The sequence below is a fragment of the Ambystoma mexicanum genome, chromosome 6p, assembly GCF_040938575.1.
Source record: "Ambystoma mexicanum isolate Mex_15411 chromosome 6p, UKY_AmexF1_1, whole genome shotgun sequence".
Taxonomy (NCBI): Eukaryota; Metazoa; Chordata; class Amphibia; order Caudata; family Ambystomatidae; genus Ambystoma; species Ambystoma mexicanum.
Window position 1 is genome coordinate 1,451,709,005 of NC_090935.1, and position 23,251 is coordinate 1,451,732,255.

General features: G+C 44.9%; 1 protein-coding gene across 2 annotated transcripts in view; it reads right to left on the bottom strand.

Annotated features, from left to right (window-relative positions):
* LOC138510510 (zinc finger protein 777-like) overlaps nt 1-23,251 on the bottom strand; it is a 367,312-nt gene that overhangs the window by 280,270 nt on the left and 63,791 nt on the right. For both annotated transcript variants that reach the window (XM_069626210.1, XM_069626209.1), the window contains exon 2: nt 2,779-2,905. In XM_069626210.1, the coding sequence (XP_069482311.1) occupies nt 2,779-2,905 (127 nt within the window). The remainder of the gene's footprint in view (nt 1-2,778; nt 2,906-23,251) is intronic.

Consider the following 23,251-nt stretch of genomic DNA (forward strand, 5'->3'; position numbering starts at 1 on the left):
ACAGTGGCAGTTGAGAGGGCCCCAACTCCTGCCCTCCCCAGCCCCCCTTGTGCTTGCCTGCATTTTCAGACCACTTTTTGCTCAAGCCTTACTTCAATTATCAAGACAACCCATCCCTTCTAGGAGGAAAGCTAAAAAAAACAAGGAGCAAAACCAGAACAAGCGTCCCACATCCCGAGCAGAGAAACTGAAGCCCATCATACTGCCGGAGAGAGAGAGGGCTGGGGGAGAGAGAAGGAGAGAGAAAGAGAAAAAAAACAACACACACACAGAAACAGCAACCCTGCAGACATGCATCACCAGCTTCATTGGAGTACCTCTGAAGGAGAGAGGAGCCACGCATAAACACGGCCAAGAGACAATCACATGGGGGCGTAGGAATGCTATGGCATGTTGTTGCAAGACAGAAACCCACTTGACCAAAGATTAAACAGTGAGAAGTATCAACCCTCGCCCCATCAAACTAACACAGGAACGATGAATAACCCCGAAACCGAACACTTACTATGCTCGGCCACCATGGCCCTACCGCATGCAACCCGTGCAAGAGAGGTGGGCGGGGCTTAGCCCACTACATATGCCCTTGCAATGCACACACGGCACAGTGGGGGTGGGGGAGGGTCGACTGGGCATCTTGCCCTGGCCAATTTGCTCCCATCTCCAGAAGGAAGGGAAATATAAGGGAGTAACGTTGAGTAGGAAGTGTGCGTTATTCTGGTGAGGTCAGAGGGAGAGGTGGAGGACGACCGAGAGACCAGCAGGATGGAGGAAGGAGCGGTGGACTGGGGAGGCGATTTATTGAGCAAGTGAGGCATTGGCTGAAGACTTACAGTGGTACTGCAGTGTGGGTGCGTGTGGCATGTGTAGAAAGTTTTGTGTAAAATTTGTGAAGCAGGTTGTACTGAGCGAAAGAAGGGTTTTTGATTAGTGGTTTGGCGGGAGGAGTAGTTGTTGGGAGGGAGGAGTAGTAGTGGTGGGTTGGAGGAAGGCCTAGTGGGTTGGAGGAAGTGGTAGTGGGTGGGAGGGAGTGGCAGTGGGTTGCAGGGAGTAATGGTTTGGAGGGAGTATTGGGTTGGAGGGAGGAGTAGTGATGGGGAGAGTAGTAGTGTGGTGAGGAGGAAGGAGTAACATCAAAGATTGGAGGAGTGAACTTCGAAGGGGCAGGAAACTGATGGGGGCTAAGGAAGAGTGGATAAGAGGGTAAGAGGAGAGGGTGAGCGCATCAGATGGAGTCTTAATCAAACAGCATATTTGTTAGGCGCAATCTAAAATCCCTGTAGAACACTAACACATGGATAGAGTAGGGAGAATTAGGAAGTCCCAGAGGTAGTGTTAGGTTGAAAAGGTGATCTGCCTTTAGGTCCTCAGGCTAAGGCTCACTCTTTGGCTAAGAGTGGAAGACAAACTGGACATATCTATATGAGGAAAGTTAGTCTTCGACTAGACTTGGGTTTCATAGGGAAATGGAGTCTGTTTTAAGGAGGCCAGACCCTTCTATTTAATATGATATGGTCACTGGATTTGAAAGCACATTATGTGTATCTTAAATTGTTAATAACATAAGAGATAAGGAATGAACTACACTCAAGTATAATTGTATTGTATTGATCTATTTGTAGACTCTTAAAATATTTTTATTGTTTTGGATAATGTTTAATCTTTTTATTGCATTATACTGTATATTTTAGTTTGAATGTTATTAAACTGTATATGTGTAAAGTTTATTATTTAAACTAAAACACATTAAAGATATTATTATTATTAGGTCCTCACCACCATGAAAAGACTGATTTAGACAGGAGGAGTCAACCTTAGATATCTACTAACCCGAACACGAGTGACCTCTGGGTTAGGGTTGAAGATCCAACTAAGATGGGAAAGCGATGGCCGGCCATAGCGCACACAAAGACATCAATACAAATCCTTGAACCATCTTGAGTCTTCGCATGATTCATGAGCCATCTGTGACACTATTTCTACAGATCATCCATTGTAGGTAGCACTAGACTTATCTTGAATGGTCGCTATTGACAGGCGGCCCACGCATAGTCAACTATGCTGGAATTTTAAGATGGAGTAATAGTGCGACTACAGTCCAATCTGTAAAGGGCAGATGTTATTGCATACTGGTGAAGATTAAGCAACTTTTTTACATTCTACCATGTTTTTCTTGCAGTCCATATGCTCAGAAACACAGTCTGCTCTAGTAGTCCAGTATTCAATCGAGGATGATCGTTACTCCAAGTGATTTGTAGTTTAAAGTTAAAGATAACACATTTAAAGTGCCCCTTCGATAGAGGGTTGACAGTGTTAGAGCTGACATGACATGGGTATAAACACCTGCATTGGTGTATAACAATGTACTCCGTACAGCCATCTGCAATAATGTTGCAAATGGCTGAATGAAATCCCAACTAGGTGGACAGGTTACTTGTCCCAAAATTACACAGCGTCATAAATCGTCCTTTTGCAGGGCCATCCCTTGGCAAGGTAACTTGGTGGGCACCATCCAAAAGGAGATACAGGGGCACATGTGTACAAACAATAATCCAGACACATTGCAGAATAAAGAAAACTGGCAGTGGAAGACAGCATAAATCGTTGTACTGGCCTCCGAAAGAACTAAGTCATAGCCTGGTGTGTAGCCAGATGTTTTTTCAGAGTTCCAAAGGGATGAGTGTTTTGGCAGCCGAATTGGAATATAGATTCAGGCACAATGATCAAAAGTTTTACGTTCGTATATTTGACAACTTCATGATCTAGACAGTATATGTTTACCAAGAGAAATTAAGGCTTGCTGAATTTCATTCATCACATTTTTGTAAAGTTCCTTCTGCCACTGGTGTAGAAGCTTCCACTCCTCTTCAGAGAAACAGGAAGCAACATCCTGGAATGTAACGGGCACCTGGAAAGGGAAATTGTTTAATTGTAAATTAGTTTAAAATAAACTTTATACAATAGATGGATAACACAAACTCACATTCATTTACAAAATAAATCACAATTCAATAAATCCAAGAAAATTTCAATTGATTAAAATTCTTGTCATTCAGTAAAAGCCTCTAAAAAAAACATTCCATTCTATAATCTTACGTTTAACATATTGCACAATTCGTATTAGTGGCAATGTTGGTCTGCCCTGCAACATTTTCAACCATACATACTCACAATTCAAGTGCTGAGAGCAATGTACAAAACAGCTCAAATGTTCCTCTCGCAAATCACAGAGCAGGACATAGTACCATTAGATGTTTGAGAGACTCATGGGATCGTGACAGGAGCTACATATTGCACTTTCCCACTGGCCTCTCAAATGCAGAACTTCTCCCGTATGGAACAGGCTGAAACAAAATCTCATGAAAACGTCACTAAAACGTCTAGAAGGACATTGTTTCAAATAGGGCGAAAGATTCCCCCTCTTTTTAAAATCCAAGCTAATCTCTTTAGACAGTCTATATTTTCCTCTCTCATTACATGTTATTGCCCTATCTGTGTCTAACATTTTTCTTTTTGCCTTTTCAGGATTAGATAGCAACATCTCCAAGGAAACATCAGCACTTCTAATTATTTGTTGACATTGTTTGTGAAGTATTTGAAATGGCTTTCCTGTCCCTTTGCCTATTTTGGCTCCCATTATTGCATACAATGAATCCTGGGAGTGCACAATTAGTTTACAAAAAAATAACAGTACTCTCAGCTAAACTAACGAGGATAAGGAATTGAAGCCCAATTCAAAGCAGAGAATAGAAAGTGGTACACACACTGGGACAGAGAACCTTCCTCCATATCATTCCCTCAAGTTTCTTTAGGTCCATTTTTTCCCACTAGCTAAATATTTCTAGACCATATGTAAATGAAGGCACAATTCTGCCTGTATAAAATAATACCAGAGGCTGAAGTGTAAATCGGCAATAGTTTTTCTTGATATATTTCATTTGGTCAGCATACTGATTCCCTCGAGCCCACAGCGCTAATTTTCCTATTTTTTACTCCTTTGTAAACCTCAGGTATTTTATATATTGCTTACAGTTAGTACTGAGGAGTCAAAATGTTATCGAAATTGTGTTTGCTTAAATTTCCTTCCATTAAAGCATAGAATACTAAACATATTGCATTTATGGCTAGACTATTTGTTTGTACATACTCTGAGAAACAGTCGAGTAGTCTTTGCAGGCCTATCGGAGTCCTATCTAGGAGCAACAGATCATCAGCGTACGCAACCCAAAAGCAGCGCTCACCTCCCCGCTCACCTTGGGGCAATAAATGAGGCTTTGCCAAGAAACTTCCCCTCGTCCGACAGATACAAGTTGAAGACAGGCAGCCAAGATGCACCATCTAACAACACGATCAGTTTCTATCGACCTGAATACTTCACCATTTGCTCCGAGTCGCACTCTCACCACTGTGTTACTGTGTAGTTGTATAAAAATGTCCAACACTTGTGTCGGAATTCCCCAGTCAAGTAGCTTTGACCATAGCCTCGCCCTATCAACTTTATCAAAAAAGCGAGACTTGGGTCAATGCTAGCCACATACAGTGGATCATTACCTTCTATACAGGCTTGGCCTATCATTGACTGAACTACTTGCACCCGTTCCCCTCCTAAAGCCGGTTTGAAATTTTAATAGGATATTTCTCAAGTTGATCCACTCCTCCAAGCCCCTCATAACACACCGTGCACATATTCTGCTCTCTGCATCAATGAGAACAATGGGGCGATAGCACCCTGGATTCATGCGATCGCCTTTCTTAAATATGGGCACGATAACTGAAGTGTGCCAAGAAGGTCGGTGGGGAGAACCTGGTTAACCAAAATGTCCTGGAACAGAAAATGGTGTACTGTAGCCCACATTTCTGGATGCTTCTTAAGCACGAGATTATGGTCCAGGAGCACGAGAGTTCAAACCAGATTTTATGATTTTCTCAAGGTGCTCAATTGAAACGTCCAAGATCAAAGGATCATTGAAATTTAAATTTGATGTTTTTTCACCCACATTTCTATACAGTTCTTCAAAGTGGTCACACCATGTTTCTTCTGGAATAGGATTAAACATTTCAGAAGATTCAGGCCCAGCTTGCAACCAATGTTCCAGCATGCAAACAATGTTCCACAAATGTTTGCTATTTTTCTGCAGAACCGCGATCAGCATCCTTTCTCCATCTCTTTGTTGTAGGAGAAACCTATGGTTCTTAATCCAATTTCTGTAGGACTGTCTCGCTTTACAGATCTTTTCTTTTTTTCGCCTCTTTGTTACAGGTGCTCGATCTTAAATCTTTCATTGTTTTACGCATATGCTTTTTCTTTACCTGTACATCCTTTGTGTGCACATTTAGACGACTAGTACTCTTGCTAATGGGAGGGTTATTGATGAGGGAGAGGGTTTTATCAATTATAAACTGACAAATGTTTTCAACCGACAGTCCGATTAATTTTTGGAGATGAGTTGTAGAGTACCAAAAATTGCTATTGAGTCTATTAAAGTTCTCAAGGCTCTTTCATTCCAGCGGATTCTGTTTTCTTTCTGATTAACAATAATGTTTTTACATAATGTCAGTTTATGTGCCTTGAGCGTTACATTTAGGTGTAGGGCAACACGCTCCTGATCAGTGTATGAATTATTTATAACTTCAAGTGATGTAGAAAAGGAAAATAGTTTTTCTGAAATTGTAACACAGTCAAGCCAAGATCTTGAGGTGTCTCTATGCCATGTGGGATGAGGAGGGATATCTCCAACCATGTGTCCATTTGCTACAAACAGTCCCCAACCCTCCCAAAAATCTCTCCATGAAATACCATATTCAATTAGAAGAATGGTATGCGGGTTTGTGAGATTTTTCCTAGATCTATACCACCAGGAAGGCAATGTGCATTTAAGTCTCCTACCAAGATTATCTCAGACTGGGAAGATATCCTTACAATTCTTGAGGATCTTATCTAAGCCACCAATCATGGCCGAAAGATGACAATGGATCAGTATATGTAGGTGATCCAGTTTATTTTATATGTGGAGAGAAAGCATATCCTTGGTTGCCCAGAAACTGGGGAGGTACATGTTACCTAGGTCTACTGTTCCCAGGAGTATTCCTCTTAGAAACAGCAGACATGGCCAGACTATCCAGAACTAGAGTCAAAAGGACTGACAAGGGTGTTTTAATAGCAACTGATGTAGCAAAATCATTAATTCCATTCTTAGGGCAGATAGTGAACTCCTATACTATAAGGCAGCTGTCCAGAATCCTAAAAAATACCATAAACACAACAACAGATATATTATTTAACAGGACGTTGGAAGAAAGAGGAATCGGGTTAATGATGCTGCAAAATAGAATGGCTCTCGATGTGATCCTGGTTGATCGTGGGGGAATTTGCAAAATAGTGGGATCAGCGTGTTGCGTTTATGTCGATGACTATTCCCCTACGATCTTTGAAGCAATAAAGAAAATGCATGTCCTAAGCTCTGAACTCCCTGCTCGAGAAGGGAGCTGGGGAATAGGATCCTGGTTTTGGGGAATACTACGTTCTTGGGGATGGAAGTTGATCTCGATATTAGTAGTGGTGTTTGGAATATTCCTAACGTGCTGTTGTCGCATACATTGTCTACCCATAGTTTGCGCTGAGGTAACTGAGGGATGTACGGAAGGATGTATGCATATGATAAAGAAAAAACAACCTCATGGTCGAACTGACCAAGACCCAAATGAGATGATAGCAGTAAAAGAGTTGATGGCAATAGATATTGATGAAGACCATCAGACTCATCATCACTAGAGGAGGTTTCAAAAAATAGATGAGACGTTTGGCATACGGCCAAAGGAGGGTTTGTCAGTCTAGAAAAATGGATACCTCTACTTTGTGACCGCAAACGTATTTTGGTGGCCGTGGGCCAACCGTCTCATGCATGATATGACAGAATATAGGTTTTCGAGTTTGCCAATGAACGGCCATTTTGATGCAACAAGAATCGCCATTTTGTTTTCCAACCATTGCTCATTGCTTTCTGTTCCTATTGCTTCACAGTATATTTTCCGCTTACACTGCTCGACTGTAAAACATTGTTGTCTGTACGTAAAAAGGTAAGGCCGCAGGGCCTTGAGGATATCAAGAGTTTGTTGAAACACAAAAGTAGGCAACGCCAGGAAGAATGCCCGGTTCCCTCCCGAATGTAGCCTTGAAGCAGAGCTGCAGGGCATTTAATCATTTCGCAGCTGCAGCCAGTCTCGTTATATGGTAGAATATCTTAGAATAATACAGCTAAAGGTTTGAATTATGCTTTTCTTACGCCCCCCCTTTTGCTGAGCCCGCTAGAGCGTGTCGGCTCCCAGGACACGAATAGCACCTAACAGATAGCAAGGTTTGTAATGCAACTCTTCCCCCCCATATGTAGCTCGCTTCCAAGAACAGAAGCGCTGTGTTCTATTCAACAACTGAAAGATGCCTCCGCACTCACAAATTGCATATTGTTACTAGAACAGATGTTTGAAGGTGTCATAGTCGTTGGAGATGTCCATCATCACACCAAGTTCAAAGAAACCCAATAAAAGGGGGGTGTTAAATATGTCATAGCTGATTGTTTGATATGCATTTTGTATATATGCAACTGATGTACATAACTCACTCTCTTGCGTCCCTCGAGGTCTAGAGATACACGTCGCGGGGCGTGAGACCGAGTTGGCCAACTGAGACTTTTGCTTTGCAATAAACCCTAGCTTTGGGAATACAACCTCTTGTCTGGCGTATCTATCGTGTGTGGTGACTCGCCTTGTTTCCATAGACGTTAGGGACCCCTACGGGCCCCTTTCAGTTGAAGTAGATACTCCCCAGGAGAATATTTAAATATGGTTGATCCAGTTGTAATTTAAAATTTTACTGCCAACACACCTCTGCAATCATCGGCAAACACACTCTCTATTATTACATGGCCATTTTTAATCAATGTGCACAGGCCCCCTGAAGGCCTGCCACCAAGGCCTCTAGTTGCTACCTACATACAAAATCTAATGCACAAGTCTCTCGAAAACACAATATGGGGTAATCCTTTAGCATTGCTATTACCATGTTATTCTGAATCAGTTTGCTTAAACCTCTGCTATTCCAAGTTCCCACAACACACCAAGTTCTCAAACGGTTTGATAGAATCCTCAAGAGTAGTGTGTCAAATCATTCTCTGGATATTATAATTATCAACATAGGTATTTACTTCTCGGATGTAGCAATTACCAACAAGATTTTCGCCACAAGACGGCGATAACGGCTGCCAAATTTGTCTGTGCTGCAACCTTTTTAGGGACAGGATTTTTTTGCCAAGGGGCGATCATTCATATGTTTAGGTACCTCTTTTCTCAAGGATCTTCTATTGTCCACGTCTCTTACCTCTTCTTCATCAATGGGGGCAATAATAAAACCATGATCACACAAACTCTTTCTTTCTGACAAGACGAGATCAAATACAATTTTTGAATTAAAATGTAATACGCAACAGTTTGTGTCTCGTTTGTCTGGGAATTCCAATCTATCAATGTCAGCAGACACTAATGTTTTTAAGTTTGGAATTTCATTAAGAATCAAAACCACATTCATTCTGTTGAGACAGGATGAGTAGTCTTGACCCAGGGAATGTGAGAACATAGTTTAACGCCCAAAACCTTTACAGTCAATCAGATCTTGTTTGGGTTGACCCTGAAATGGCTTGGTATTTTCCTGGTTCCTATTGACTCGTCCATCGCTCCTTGAGTTGTGTATGACATGAGATGTAGGTGTGCCTTTGATATTAGTACTCCTAAAGTGTGTTCATTCCTTCTTGGGCATACACCTCCCCACTTGCTCTTCTATTTGTGGTTTATACATTTTTTTGAGCAAGTCACCTTGGTTTACTTTCCCGGTAGTTCACCTCACTGTTTCATGGGGGACCGACAGCGGAAGGATGGCTCCTAGATGTTTATTGTAGCCATTTAAGGGCAATCCACCTTACACTGTCAGTAAGCTAGACCAAGTTTTCTTACTATCTCTTTCCAACGGGGCACAACACCCATTTAAACCTTCTGACTGAGGCGTGCACCATCTTCTTGGGCAATCACATTTGTTGTTATCCTTGGCCTGTTGGCCTTGGTAGTGTTCATTCTGGGCAGTCGTTTGGTCACTCAGTGATTTTTTTTCTATTTGGGTCTCTATAATGATAGTTTTCTCGCATATGGCTCTCCCTTCCCCTTCGCACAAAGTCACCTATACCCTTGGGAGATTCTATCAGTGTTTTTCGTGATTCAACCATAAAGAGGTCATTAGATCCCTTGTAATCATTAGTGAGTATTTTGTTCCCATTCTTTTGGCAAACACAAACATTAGATCTCATAGTTGGCGAGAGACAGTGGTCTTCATTCTCAGCTAAGATCATTCCTTGTTTTACTTCCTGTTGACATGGCCTTATTGATGGTTCACAATCTGGCTGTGTCAAGGGATGCTGAAGCACGTCATTCACCACGGTTGGAAACCTGGGGAGAGGACCTCTTAGCCGCAAGAGATCCAGACCAGTTTGGGTAGTGGCGGAAACTAGGGTCCTACCACTACCCTCAATTTCTCTTGCCTGAGGTCAAAGTTGTTTTGACACAAGCAGCCACCGATTTTTATCATGCTGGTATTTCACCACTTTCTATGCACAGCAGCTCTCATTCTTGAGCGTATCACTTTCACTGTTGTTGATAGGGTTACATTTCCACAAACCAGGGTCATGCTCTTGTTCTTTTCTTTCAAGCACAGGAGACAGATATGCATTATTAGCTTTCTGAAAGGACTTATTTTTCCTGTTCTCTATCGCATCCCCAATGAGCACGGGAAATTGCACATAACATACCTTGGAACTTCATTTAAACCAAATATGATCAACAAGAAAGCACAGTTCATAGAACAGGTGTTGCTCCCTACATGTGCGCTCTCTCACTGCCAATGATGGACAATGGTCCTCATGCCAGTGGTACGAGTGTGAAAGCATTTCATAGGCACCGACACACAGAGCATCTACAGAGTGTGTAGATAGTAGGATCAAATTTAAAAGCCCTTTATTACCCAAATACGCAGACCTTCGTTCGGGTTTATAAGGAGACAGGACAACACAGGAGAGTTGAGCCTTCAGCCATCCCAAATATCAATCACTGTGCGGCCCTCAGCAATGAGCTTAGTGCTTGTTAACAGACTATCCTCAGCTTCATTTGCTTTCTTAAGAAAGAGGCCTGTTAAGGGAATTGGGTCTGTGACCTTTCCAACCACCTGTTAACGGATAGGTGGTAGAGTCAGTAGTACTGTGGTAATTGGTTGTGTTCTGTCCACACTGTGGATTTCGCTATGGCAGAGGTTCCAGGGGTGGTGAGCTCTCTATAAGTGAACTTCTCCGGCATCTATGTGAGAGTCTTTGGGTGGGAGAGTTCAGCCAGGGCTCATTTTTCCCCACTGCCTTATGTGTGCAGATGATTGGGGTCAACAGCTCTTGGTTTGGTGGTAAGGCATTCTCTGCCAGAATCTTTTTATTGAAGAGTTCTATTTGCATATATAAATCAAAACCATTTGAGGTCATAAATAAAACACAAAGCAAAACAAAATCAAAAGATCAGCCAATAAAAGATAGAAAAATCATGGCTAAACAAAATATGACTGACTCCTGCTCCTCCATCGAGCATTGCAGCCGCTAATCTGATAATGGAAGGTGTTTATGCAATTGGAAGAGTCAGGTTGCAAGACCAACACTCGCTCTGTATTGTGGTACTCATTGGGTCTGTGACCTTACCCTAAACAGAGTCTGTTGGTGGGTAGCAGTGAGTGAGTGAGTGAGTGAGTGAGTGTTCCACCCCCATCTTGTTCACAATCACATTGAAATGGGTCTCTCAGTACTTCCTACCACCTTGTGTGTGCTGTGATGAAGTCCCATGCTGAAGGATGTTTGATGGAGTTTAGGTGACCTTGAGGGCCGGAAGATACAACCGTCTGTGATGTGTGGCCTGGAGGCGGCACATAAGAGGATCCCCAAGCTCCCCAGTTCATCACCAGCCTTATGCCATTGTCCCCTCAGAAACTTGAAAGGCCCGGGGCTGTGTGGGTTGGGCCTTTGTGAGAAGGCATTTAACCACAAATGTTGATTCCCAAGGAGACAACGTGCCTAAGGGTCGAGGAGTGGGGACGGGAGGGTTAGGCTACAAGGAGGAAAATAAATCAAATCCAGTCAATAAGTGGTCTCAGGGATAAACGCTGACTCCCTCCGATATCCTAGAAGTGAGAGAGGAAAAACCTGGGAGAAACCCTAACCCATTTTTATTTTATTGTTCATTTGTAATGCGCCTATACACATGTGTGTCTCAAGGCGCAACAAGGCAAGGGGTGGGGGGGATGGGGGAGCGAGCCTACTAGACCTTGTACATTTGGATCGGGCAAGTGCAGGTATTTATAACACGTGTAATACCCGAGGCCGATTTTAAGCAAGGATCCGGGATTCAAACCAGTGTTGCTCAGCGTGGTCTTGGTTCCAAGATCTGTGTATTGCCACTGTACTAGCCTCCCTTCACCCACAGAGCTATTCTCCCTTTAGCCACTGAGCCATCCTCCCTTCACATTTGGGCCCCCCTTGCTGCCCTCAGCAGCCATGGGAAAACGCTTGCCAATTGGTGATGGAGGAACGAACTAATGCACATTCTAGAGAGTTCTGTGAGAAATTCCACCAATTACATGCAGAACGGATTTGGTTCTAATAATCCAGATAAAGACACGTATAATAAGACAAATTGATTATACACCTTGGCCCAGAGAATTAAAGACCCACTACCATGGATGTCCACGGAGCCCACAACACTATTATGGTTTCACAAGAGACATTTGGGTAAGCATGTGGGTTGCACACGCCTCCGCAAACCCGGATTGCCAGTGTTTGCAAAAGCTAGCAGAATGAAAGAAATCCCTTGCGTTCCGCAAACAAAAAGGAGCTCCAGGATATTCAGAGCTGTGGCCACTACGACAAAAAGGCTGTATATGCAAGATGGCGATTACCACAGATATAATTGCAGATCGTTGAACGACACATGGGCTCACCCACCTGCCAAACAGCAACAGCTAGGGAGCTTGTATTTCCCTGGTGGGCACTCCAACCACTGGCTCGCTTTCAGTATACACATAAGTGAAATCATTTAAAGAATGGAAAATAATACGAATAAGCCTGCCACTGTTTAAAGAGGAGAGTGGGACAGGGAGGTGTGTGGAAGCAGGAGTTGGCAGAGTAAAGTCAAGGACAGCATGTGGCAGAGCGGCAAGGAGGAAATGTGCAGAGAGGAGGGTGTGGGGATGAATGAGCAGCAAAATGGAAAAGGCCAGAGAAAAAGAGTGAAGTTGGGGGAGGGGCAGAATGAAGGAGGATTGAAGATGATCAGAGAAGAGGATCAGCGGTGAAGGAGGTGAAAAGGAGTGGTAAAAAGGAGGAGGGTAGAACATCAAAGAAAGAATCCAGAGCAAAGGTGAGGTGGAGTGGCTAGAAGGTAGAAGACCAGTGAGCGAAAAAGATGTGGAAGTGAAGGAGGGGAAAAAGGTATAATAAAGAAGGGGGAGGGAAGAAGTACAAGGAACCTTAAGGAAGGGAAAGGGGAAGAACACCGCCAGGGATGAGAGGGACAGAAGGAAAAAAGGGGTGGAGGAGTCGGTTTATGGCAGAATGAAGAGGAGAGGAGGCAAAGGACAGAGAGAAGAAAAGGGGAAATAAGGAGGAGTTCCGTGAAAAGAGAGGGTTGCTAAGAACACGGGCCCCTGGAGAGGCTCCTAGCATAATGGAAGAATACTACCCAGAGAGTCCCAACCGCCTACCAAGAGGAAAGCCAACTCCGCTTGTGACCAATGCAATCTTGCAAAAGATTCTCAAGTGTTTGATGCTCTAGACAACTCAATGGAACTAGGGGTGCCAGTTCCCGTTTTTGCTCGAGAAATGTGACGTCCCGACAACATCTACCAAGCCAAACATGCAAGCTCAAAAATCAAGAGAAAATTACAGGGCACTTCAACCCCAAGGACTTAGTGTCTTAGTTTCCCACAACGAAAGCAGAGTCTAAGAAAGAGTGGTGAAAACTGAGAACCAGAGTGCTGTAGAGAAGCCAGATTCATGTTCTGTTCAACTCCCACTAACTGACCCCAGTTACCCCCAATCTGTTTTCTGTAATAAAAACCCTTGAATCATGGAACTTTGTTACGAGTCTTCTGTGATCCACAACAGTTCACAAATGGCAGACAAGAGGCACTAGGGCACTGATTTGGTGTCCTCTACTGGCCAACATTGTGTGTAGGCAGAGAGGGCATAGGATCCCGAGGAATAGGTTACCAGAGAAAAATAAGTATAGGGTGGCAGAGAACAGGTATATAAGGTGTGTGGCAGCAGTTGTATGGCGAGTGTACAGAATGCACCAATGCATGAAACTACACACCTGTAAAATCTATTTTAGGTAATTATATCTAAACTATGGAGCGTGCTTATCTTAGCGGTGCTGGGGAAATAAGCAAAGCAGGGCAGCAAGGATAAAACATGATCAATAAGATACAGAACCACTTGGCAGCTCGAAGAGCTAGCATGATACAAATGGCTTGAGAGGGCCCCCACAAGCTCTCTGCCTCAGACACCATGGTTCATTGAAAACTGTGCTGGATTAAGACAATTCAGTAAACATGATTGTACACTGGCCAGCAGGAACATCATTCGCCAGAGACAGAGTTTCAATCAATCTCGAAACTGTCAGGTGAGAATGGCCAGAAGTTGGCATTTTCTCTGCAGCACTTGGACCGGCGGAACTTCTGCATCCCGCAAGGACGCAGATTGCACACATGCCAACAGCGCACCCACCCCTAGCCAAGTCCACACTCTCAGTCACAGGCCTCGGCTCACCATTCATTCCCTGTATTCACACCATGTCCCACCACCCATGTCGCACTGAGCAACACTCACCACAACTAGCATGGTAACAGCCACACAGTCACGCCCCCATGCTAACCACTCGCCAGCACTCTTGAAAATCACAAATGTACATGACTGCCTAAATAGACCCATTAGATTCAACCACTGCCACAGCTCCATACTCAAAATTGTTCAATTATCCTCACAGAAGCTATACAGCTACCTAGACAGGACCCTACTTGACCAAGACCCATACGGGACCAGACGCACCCATGTTCATGGTAAGCACCCTAACTTACTTAATCCTACTGACACAAGCTCCATACCAGATAAGGGACTAATGCCCCCCCCTTTCTTTTCTTTATTTTCTCATTTTTCCTCCACTGGATTGAAATAATATAATCTTACTGTTCAACTGTATTTAACAAATGACTATAATCTGACCAATTATATTTGTCTTGATATGTCACGCACATGCAACACTGTGCATTCTCCACTCACGGCTCAACACTCATGCTTGTCAAATATACCAAATTATACAACAAATTATTGTTAACATGTGTATTTTATGCAGTGTACCTTACACATGTACCACTTCTCTTTTAGAATCCCCCACCCCCCCAATTAAGACGTTTCGCTTGTTCGTGGCCGGAGTTCGTTCATTCGTTTGAAGAGTCATGGAGTATCGAGGTCCAAGGATTCCCACAAAGGACAGAGTTTATTGGCGTCGGTCAAGGTACAAGTGAGGAGCTGAAAGTAGTGGTAAGGTTTCCCTATCAGGAAGTGGATAAAAGGCTTTGGGTGAACAAAAGACCTAGGCAATTTCTACGGGCTAAGTGAGTTATAATTGCATTGAGAAAATTGTTGATTACAGTAGCCTAAGACTACGTGGCCTAGGGAGGGAATCTTCTTGTCCCCCTTTTCGCTGTCTCCTGCAAATTACCAATACAATTTGTTTTCATCAATTTAGGACACACAACACGACTAAAGTAGGTTCATCAGACATGTTTGCCAGCATCGATGTTAGTTTAACAGTCCCAACGGTGATGAGTTGGAGGAAGAGGCCGAAATGTTTGTGCTTTTCCAGGAGAAAATGCTTACGAATGGGAAAGACTGCGCCAAATGTCACAAGAAGCTGAGTGTCACAGGGGGCGGTTAGTCCAGAAGCACCACCACCAGGAATGTGCGGTGCACAAACCGAGGGGTAAAGCTGTGGTTGTCTTGCCACAAGAACCCTTCTTGGTAGAGGTGGCGGGTAAAGTTTTCAGATTGGTGTCCCCACCACTGCCTTCATGCAAGGGATGCCCGCACCAGCAATTACGAAAATAGGGAGATAGGGTTCAAACCGTTACCAACTGTATGTGATGCTGCAAGGCAAGCCCAACCTCACTTTGGGTACTGAACAGAGGGAGGAATCAACATAGGAAGGAGTGACATGCTGTATCCGCATTTTTGACACCTTATGACACTATGCTTTTGTATGAACAGATTACACAATATGGATTATGTGGCATTCGTTTATAGCTCGGGCTGGGAAAGCGGCCCGTCTATGGATCTTGAGTTCCGATTTAGGATTTCTAAATAAATAAGGTGCTTTGGCTTGGGTCGCCTGGCATGAGGTGGCATTCCTTGTTGCCCGCAGTGCACAGGCAGCTGCAGTGGAGACCGGCACCCAGAGTTCTGGTGGTACACTTGGACTGCAAGACCTGTCCTTGGCCTCAAGCCCAGGGATCGTATCTTGCCAGCACTGAAATGTCTGCATTGGCTCCCTGTGGCTGCAAGGATTAAGTTCAAGACCCTCTGCATTGTCCACAAGGCCTTCTGGGGCATGGTTTCTCAATACCTCCAAGTCTCTCTTTGTAAATACCTTCCTACTAGAGCTCTTCACTCTTCCACCTCCAACTCCCTCAGGGTCAGTCGCTTCTCCAAGCAACGAGTTGGTGGTAGATCTCTGCTCTGAAACAGCCTCCCAGCCTCTCTGAAACTTGAGGAGAACCTCAAGTGGTTCATCTCTGGTTCCAGAAGCACCTCAAGACCTTCCTCTTTGCTTCTGCCTTCTCTCTTCCTCACCCTTGCTGATTTCCTATCTGATACTGCACTGGTCACCTGGCTACCCTCCGATTTTGGGCCCAGGTCCCTGCCCGCCCAGTTGCACTTAAGTCTGTATCTGTAACTCTACAGTCCCCCCAACCAGCGCTTTTGGACTCCTGCTGTCTGCACTTACCCTTGCACCTGCCACCAGAATGCTGAACTTCTTGTAATTGTTTTGATACCATATGCAGCACTGCCCCCATCCCTTTCCCCTGGCACTTTCTCCCACCCCCATCCCCTGCACTTGTGCAATACCAATGTCACTTGGCCTAGTAAGTTTGTTGTCTCTGTCCTGCCTCTGTTCCCCCTTCCTTGCCTCGTCGTGCCTTGAAACACTTGTGTATAGGCGCGTTACAAATGCCATATCAGATCCTCATATCACACTTGAATGGAAATGACCGTGCCATCATGGGGAGGGGCCGCTTGTTTGCCCAGCTACAAATGAGTCTGCGTATCTTGGCGCAAGAATTGCCCGTCACAGACATAATTTGGTCAGAAGTAACGCCGAGACTAAAATGGCAGGGTACAGCATCCCACACAGGGATGGAGAAATCTAGGAGGAGATTGAATATAGGGATTGAAAAATGTACAAAGGCTGAGGGCTTGGGATTCATTAGACCAGTTGCTTGAATTCGCTCCCTTCCTACTACATTGCTAATGGGGTGCATTTAACCGACAAAGGGAATGATCGCTTTCTCACAGCGATACTGCGGGCATTGTTGAAGGCTGGTTGCAGCTAGATTCTTTGGTAAGTATAAACTTCAGTGTGTCAGGGCAGGGCATTGGGGCAGCGGGGGCGGGGGCACCCCCATAGTGTGGCAGAGTTACGGGGCAGTCTTAGCCGCGGGGGAGTTTGATGCTGCGGTTTCGGCCATGGGCAGTTTCCCAATGGCCGCACTCGAGCCAAATTCTGACGACGGGCACAGAGTCCTTTATGGACAGTTGAGACTCCTCGTCAACGAGATTCAGTGGTCCTGAGGAATCCGCAGGAACTATAAGATAATGACAAGCCCGCCAAACCAATGGGGGATGGCCCCGCTATGCATCCGTGTGTAAACAGTGAAGCAGTACTTTTTGCTGGTAAGACTCGTCTGACATTGCAATTTGCCCGCATCATGTAAGAACCTCTTCCTCCCCTCGTCATATCCTATGTAGTGACTTACCTCGGTCTAAGACTAACATTTGCACTATGGCCACTACGTTGTAAAGTGCATCTACTAGCAAGGTCGCCTTGCCTTGTAATGCCTCCCTCTGCGCTCACATACATGGCACGCTGACATTTACCTATGAGGCCCCTACTGCTTAGTCTGTGTTGAGCCCTGTGGTCACGGTTCACCTAGCACATCTGGTACTGCCATTACTGTGATTGACATGTATATTTATTGCAACCGACGCTAGCTTAATCACAAGCTCTCTCATTGAAGCTTGCCCTACCGACATGGTGTCTAGTATTGACTTGCAATTAGTCCAAGCTACACATTCTCCAGGCCTTCCATGGTTGTTTGTCACAGATAGTGTAGTCCCAGTTATATCAATTATTGTTTTATGCCTGCTGCTCTAACTTTTGACCTTTGCTAGATGCTGTAACATACTATTGCCAATTTCCATACCTGTTTTGCTAATTGCTGATAATTTTTATTTTGCTCATCTCCATATCGCCTTATTGCCCTGACATCAGCCTGCTTCATGCTATGCCTGAATTAATGTTGTTGACCGATCCATGCCAGTTATTCTCTAGTTGCACTTACCAATCTGTATCATATAGCTGTAATTGAGTCACCTATGTGCTATACCTTCTTTGATATTGGAATTGGAAGGATGCTAAACCTAGTAATACTGTTTTGCACTATGGCTGCTGCCATGTATGTGAACCTTATGATATGATATGATATGGCATTTGTAACGCGCCTATACACAAGTGTTTCAAGGCGCGACGAGGCAAGGAGGGGGGAACAAGGGGAAGACAGACAACGATCCTACTAGGCCAGGTGTCATTCAGATCGCGCAAGTGCAGGGGTAGGGGGAAGGGAAGAAGTGCAGGGGGAAGGGGAGGGGGGAAGTGCAGTACAAAGTAAGTAGAATAAAAATAAATAAATAGGGCCAGCTGGTGGCAAGTGCAAGGTAAGTGCAGACAAGAGCTTGGAAGGGGGGGCTGTAGGGATACAGAGACAGTCCCGCAGTGCAGGGGTTGCCAGGGAGGCAGTGCAAGTGGAGAGTGGCTGGGCCCAGGACCGAGGTCGCTGAGAGTGGCCCAGTTGCAGATTCAGTGCAGTTTCAGTGAAGAATTTAGCAGGGGAGAGGGAGAGAGAAAGCAGAAGCAAAGAGGAAGGTTTTGAGGTGCTTCCGGAACCGGAGATGGTTCTCCTCAAGTTTCAGGGAGGCAGGAAGGCTGTTCCAGAGGGAGGCCCCTGCCGCGGAGAGAGATCTACCCCCAGCTCGTTGCTTCGAGAAGCGGCTGACCCTGAGGGAGTTGGAGACGGATGAGCGAAGGTCTCGGGAAGGAAGATATTTAGGAAGAGAGAGTTGAAGGTATTTAGGACCCAGGCCCCAGAAGGCCTTGTGGACAATGCAGAGGGTTTTGAACTTAATCCTCGCAGCCACTAGGAGCCAGTGTAGAGATTTCAGTCCTGGAGAGATACGGTCCCTGGGCTTGAGGCCAAGGACAAGTCTCGCAGTTCTGTTCTGGATGAGTTGCAGAGGGCGGAGAGTGGAGGCAGGCAGATTAAGATAGAGGCTGTTACAGTAGTCCAGCTTCGAGAGAACCAGGGCTCGGGAGACAGTGAGCTTCTTGGGGAAGGAGAGGAAGGGAAGAATACCTCTGAGGAGGTGCAGCTGGTAGTGTGACTTCTTAGAGACGTCAGATATATGAGGAGAGAAGGAGAGTGTGGAGTCGAAGATGACCCCGAGATTTTTTGCCTTGCAGGTAGGAGCAGGAAGGGGGCCAAGGGAGGCTGGCCAGAGAGCTGCAGGGAAGGAGGGAGTGGGTGTGCCAATGAGTAGGATCTCAGTCTTACTGGCATTAAGGCAGAGGTCATTGGCGGCACACCATTCCTGGATAGCAGACAGACAGTCAGAGAAGAGGGAAGGAGAGGAGGAGGCCGAGGGTAGCCTAAAAATGAGCTGGGTATCGTCCGCATAGCACTGGAAGTTGGGGCAGAAAGCGGCGATGCGGTGGGCGAGGAGTGCCAGATACTGGTTAAACAGCCAGGGAGAGAGATTAGATCCCTGGGGGACACCACAGGTGGAGAAAGAAAAAGATGTCAGAAAGGAAGGACCCCAGTTGGACCTGGGAGGGTCGATTGGAAAGGAAAGAGGTCAGCCACGCCAGAGCCTGACCAGTGATACCCAGGTTATCACGGAGACGGTTGAGCAGGATGGCATGGTAGACAGTGTCAAAGGCAGAAGAGAGATCAAGCAGAATGAGAACACACGGAGTGTTGGAGTCGAGGTTTACGAGCAGGTCCTCACGGATGTTCAGAGAGCAGTTTCCGTGCTTCTGGCAGCTCTGAAGCCAGATTGATGGTCATGAAGACTACCAACAGATTCAGCATGCAGGTTAAGCTGGGAGATGGCCAGTTTCTCCAGGAGCTTGCCCAGGAAGGGAGTGATGGAGATTGGGCGATAGTTAGCCGGGCAGGAGGGGTCTGAAGAGGGTTTCTTGAGAAGAGGGTGCACAAGGGAGTGCTTGAGGGGGGATGGGAAGACTCCAGAGGCGAAGGAGTGGTTGCAAAAGTCAGGGCAGGAGCCAGGGAGTCGATGTGGTCCTTGATAGTTTTGGAGGAACAGGGGTGAACCTGTTTAGACAAGACTTTCATAGATCGGACTTGTCTGGAAACCTTGTCAGCAGAAAAAAGGGGAAAGGCAGAGAAGGAGGGAGTCAGCAGAAAAAAGGGGAAAGCAAGAGAAGGAGGGAGTCAAGAACACATTGCCCAGTCGCTAGTACCTGCCCTAGACCCTAGCTTGCCAACTCCTACAAATACTGTGCCCACCCATCCATACATGACAGAACCCTAGAGACAGCATCCTACCCCTCTCTACCATGTGCCACGTCCAATAGAAATGACAGACTCCGTGCCAGATTAACCAAATTATACGAACCTTTGAGAAGATCATTACCGGCCACTAACCTTAAAACTAACTATAAGCCTAGCCTGACACCTAGCCACTCAAAGTTGTCTCCTCTGACGGCCATTTCGAATTTGAATACCCATCAGCTTAATAACTATAAACCTAAATCCTGTAATAAGAATTCTGACAAACCCATCCCAGTCAACAAAGCATCTGAGACTCCCCCCACTCCTCCCCTCAAAGGAGTGCTTCTCAATGCTAGATCGCTTGTCACCCATGCTACCGACATTGCCGACCTAATCTCTGAAGGCAATTTGGACTTCCTCGCAATTACGGAAACATGGCTCCATGACGCAGCAGGACCCACACTTATGCTAGCTATCCCTGATGGCTATACTATAGTTAGACAAGACCGAGAAAATGCCCGAGGTGGCAGTATTGCCATTATTTCTAAAACTGCTCTGGGACTTAGACTAGCACCCATCCACCTGTCTAAATCATGTGAAGTTCTTACTGCCAAATTTCAGATAAATAACTCACAATCAATTATGATTCACCTAATATATAGACCGCCTGGCCCTCTTGGTTCCTTTGAGGAAGATCTGCATAACATAATCTCGAACAACCTTAAACCCACCTCGCAACTAATCCTATTAGGAGACTTTAATTTAGGCTTTAACGACTTAATGGATAAAAATGCAACAGATATAGTCAACACAATCAACACACTAGGCCTGTCCGAAAAAAAGTCAATGAACCTACCCATCTAAAAGGGAGAATACTGGACTGGATAGTGGACTTTAACTGTTCAGTTACTATCTCTTCCATCCTGCCGCTATCATGGACAGACCTCTTTCTAGTGTCATTCCACCGACCTAGTATAAGACCCACTCCGATGGCTCAGCCATTAGCGCCACCATGCTCAACTAGAAGCAAAAAAAGTATCACTGTAGAGAAAGTCATCCCTGCCATCTTGCCCACCCTCAATGCACTGCCAGAAAATCTTGATCCAAGTATCCTAGTTCAGGAATTTAACAATGTTATGCTCACCACACTGGACAAAATGGCTCCTGTCAAACTCAGACCTATAAACCATTAGCCCACTTAAACAAATAGTTCACACCTCAACTCAAAGACCTCTGCATCTTAAAGAATAAAAGTGAAACCAATTGGAGACTATGCCCCTCTAGTGAGAACAAAGCTAAATTAACCTCACTTTCCTCACATTATAGGAAGGAAATTTGCCAGGCAAAACGTAATTCCTACGATGAGCGTATTGCCAACTCTAATTCTAGCATGAAAGAACTCTTTTCCATACTCAAGGACCTAGAGTCCCCAATTGCTGTACCTGATGTCTGCACCAAGGACAAATCCTGGTGTACAGACATCCAACATGCCCTAGCCAATAAAATGAACACACTCCAAAATAGAATTCAACAAAAAAAGAGACGTACTGAACTTACAGCACTCACCTAATACCCTTTTGCCTAATGTTTCACCACCGGCGCACAATACTACTTTCCATTTTTCTAAAATGTCCACCTTGGAGGTAGAAAAAAATCATCCCGTCATTGAAGCCTTCAAATTGCAAAGGTGATATCTGCCCAGCACAACTAATAAAAGATGCTGCCAGAGAACCATCCCCATTCATTACGAAAATGATAAATGCCTCATTTGCCACAGGTACCATACCTGCTAACCATAAACAATCATGGGAGCTCCCCCTCCTCAAGAAACAGTCATTAGATCCTCTTATTCCTACTAATTACCGGCCCATCACCACGGTCCCATTTCTACTCAAAATATTGGATAAAGCTGCTTGTATCCAAATTCAAAAACACCTTGAACTGCACAAACTCCTAGGCAACAGACAATCTGGTTTCCGGCCATTACATGGAACAGAGACAGCCTTAATTGACCTAAAGTCCCAAATAGACAAGCAGAGAGACAAAGGGAGGACAGTACTCTTGCTCCTACTAGATCTCTCTGCCGCATTTGATCTGGTCAATCACAAGGTCCCATGTCGACACCTTGATTCTGCGGCCCATTTCCCCTCTGGAGCCATCCAATGGATTGAGTCCTTCCTGAGTGAGACAACTATGAAAGTCTTCTCCCTGTCGGCAGCCACTGACCCAACACCCATCCTATGTGGTGGACCGCAAGGTTCCTGTGTCTTGCCAACCCTTTACAATATCTTCACTAACCCACTGTTTGACGATCTGGACCATCTGGGTATAATCTATACTAATTACGCAGATGATACTCAGATTCTCCTCCCATTTTCTGGGGATTACATTACAGACACGGGATTAGTGAACAAAGTCTACCTTATCATCCAAGCATGGATGGCTACTCATGGCCTGTGCTTGAACGATGATACGACTGAGCTAATAATCTTGGGCTCACAGGCCAACATCAAAAAACTAGGCCAAGAATTTTCCTCTTTAATATTGACAGGAACACCATTAAAGTCTCTAAGGATGTAAAAACCCTTGTATTCTACATTATCCTTTGATAAACAGATTAAATCCATTACCTCCTCTACAGCTTACACTTGCAAGCTACTCAGAGCTGGTAAGCCTTTCCTCTCCGACAACAGTTGTTTGATCCTGGCCGGAGCCCTAATACTCTCCAGAATTGACTACTGTAATGCCCTATACAGTGGTGCTAAATAAATCTACCATCCAAAAGATCCAAACACTACAGAACAATGCCCTAAGAGCAGGCCTAGGCATAAATAAAAAAAAAAAAAAACACATCTCCTCTGTGAGACGCCAGCATAAATGGTTATCTACATTTAATAAAATACAACTAAAACCCTCTCCTTGGCCTACAAAGCCCTCAATAACGCCGCCCCCAGCTACCTTATAGATAAACTCCAGAGAAGAACTTCTCTCAGACCTACCAGGACTGGGAATGCCAATTGTCTGACCATGCCTAAATACAAGCTCACTACTATCGGTGGCAACAGCTTTACTGTAAAGGCCGCTAAATTCTGGAACTCACTGCCTCAAGATCTGAGAGCTGACCAACCCTACCCACATTTCAGAAAAAATGTAATAAAATACATCATTGCCACTGACCCTTAGTTCCCTGTACCTGTTGTGGACCTGCCCATCTCTGAAGAGACCTCTTACCTTGCATTAATAGTGTATTACGGCGCCACATTTGAAGAGTATGTGCAATCTAGT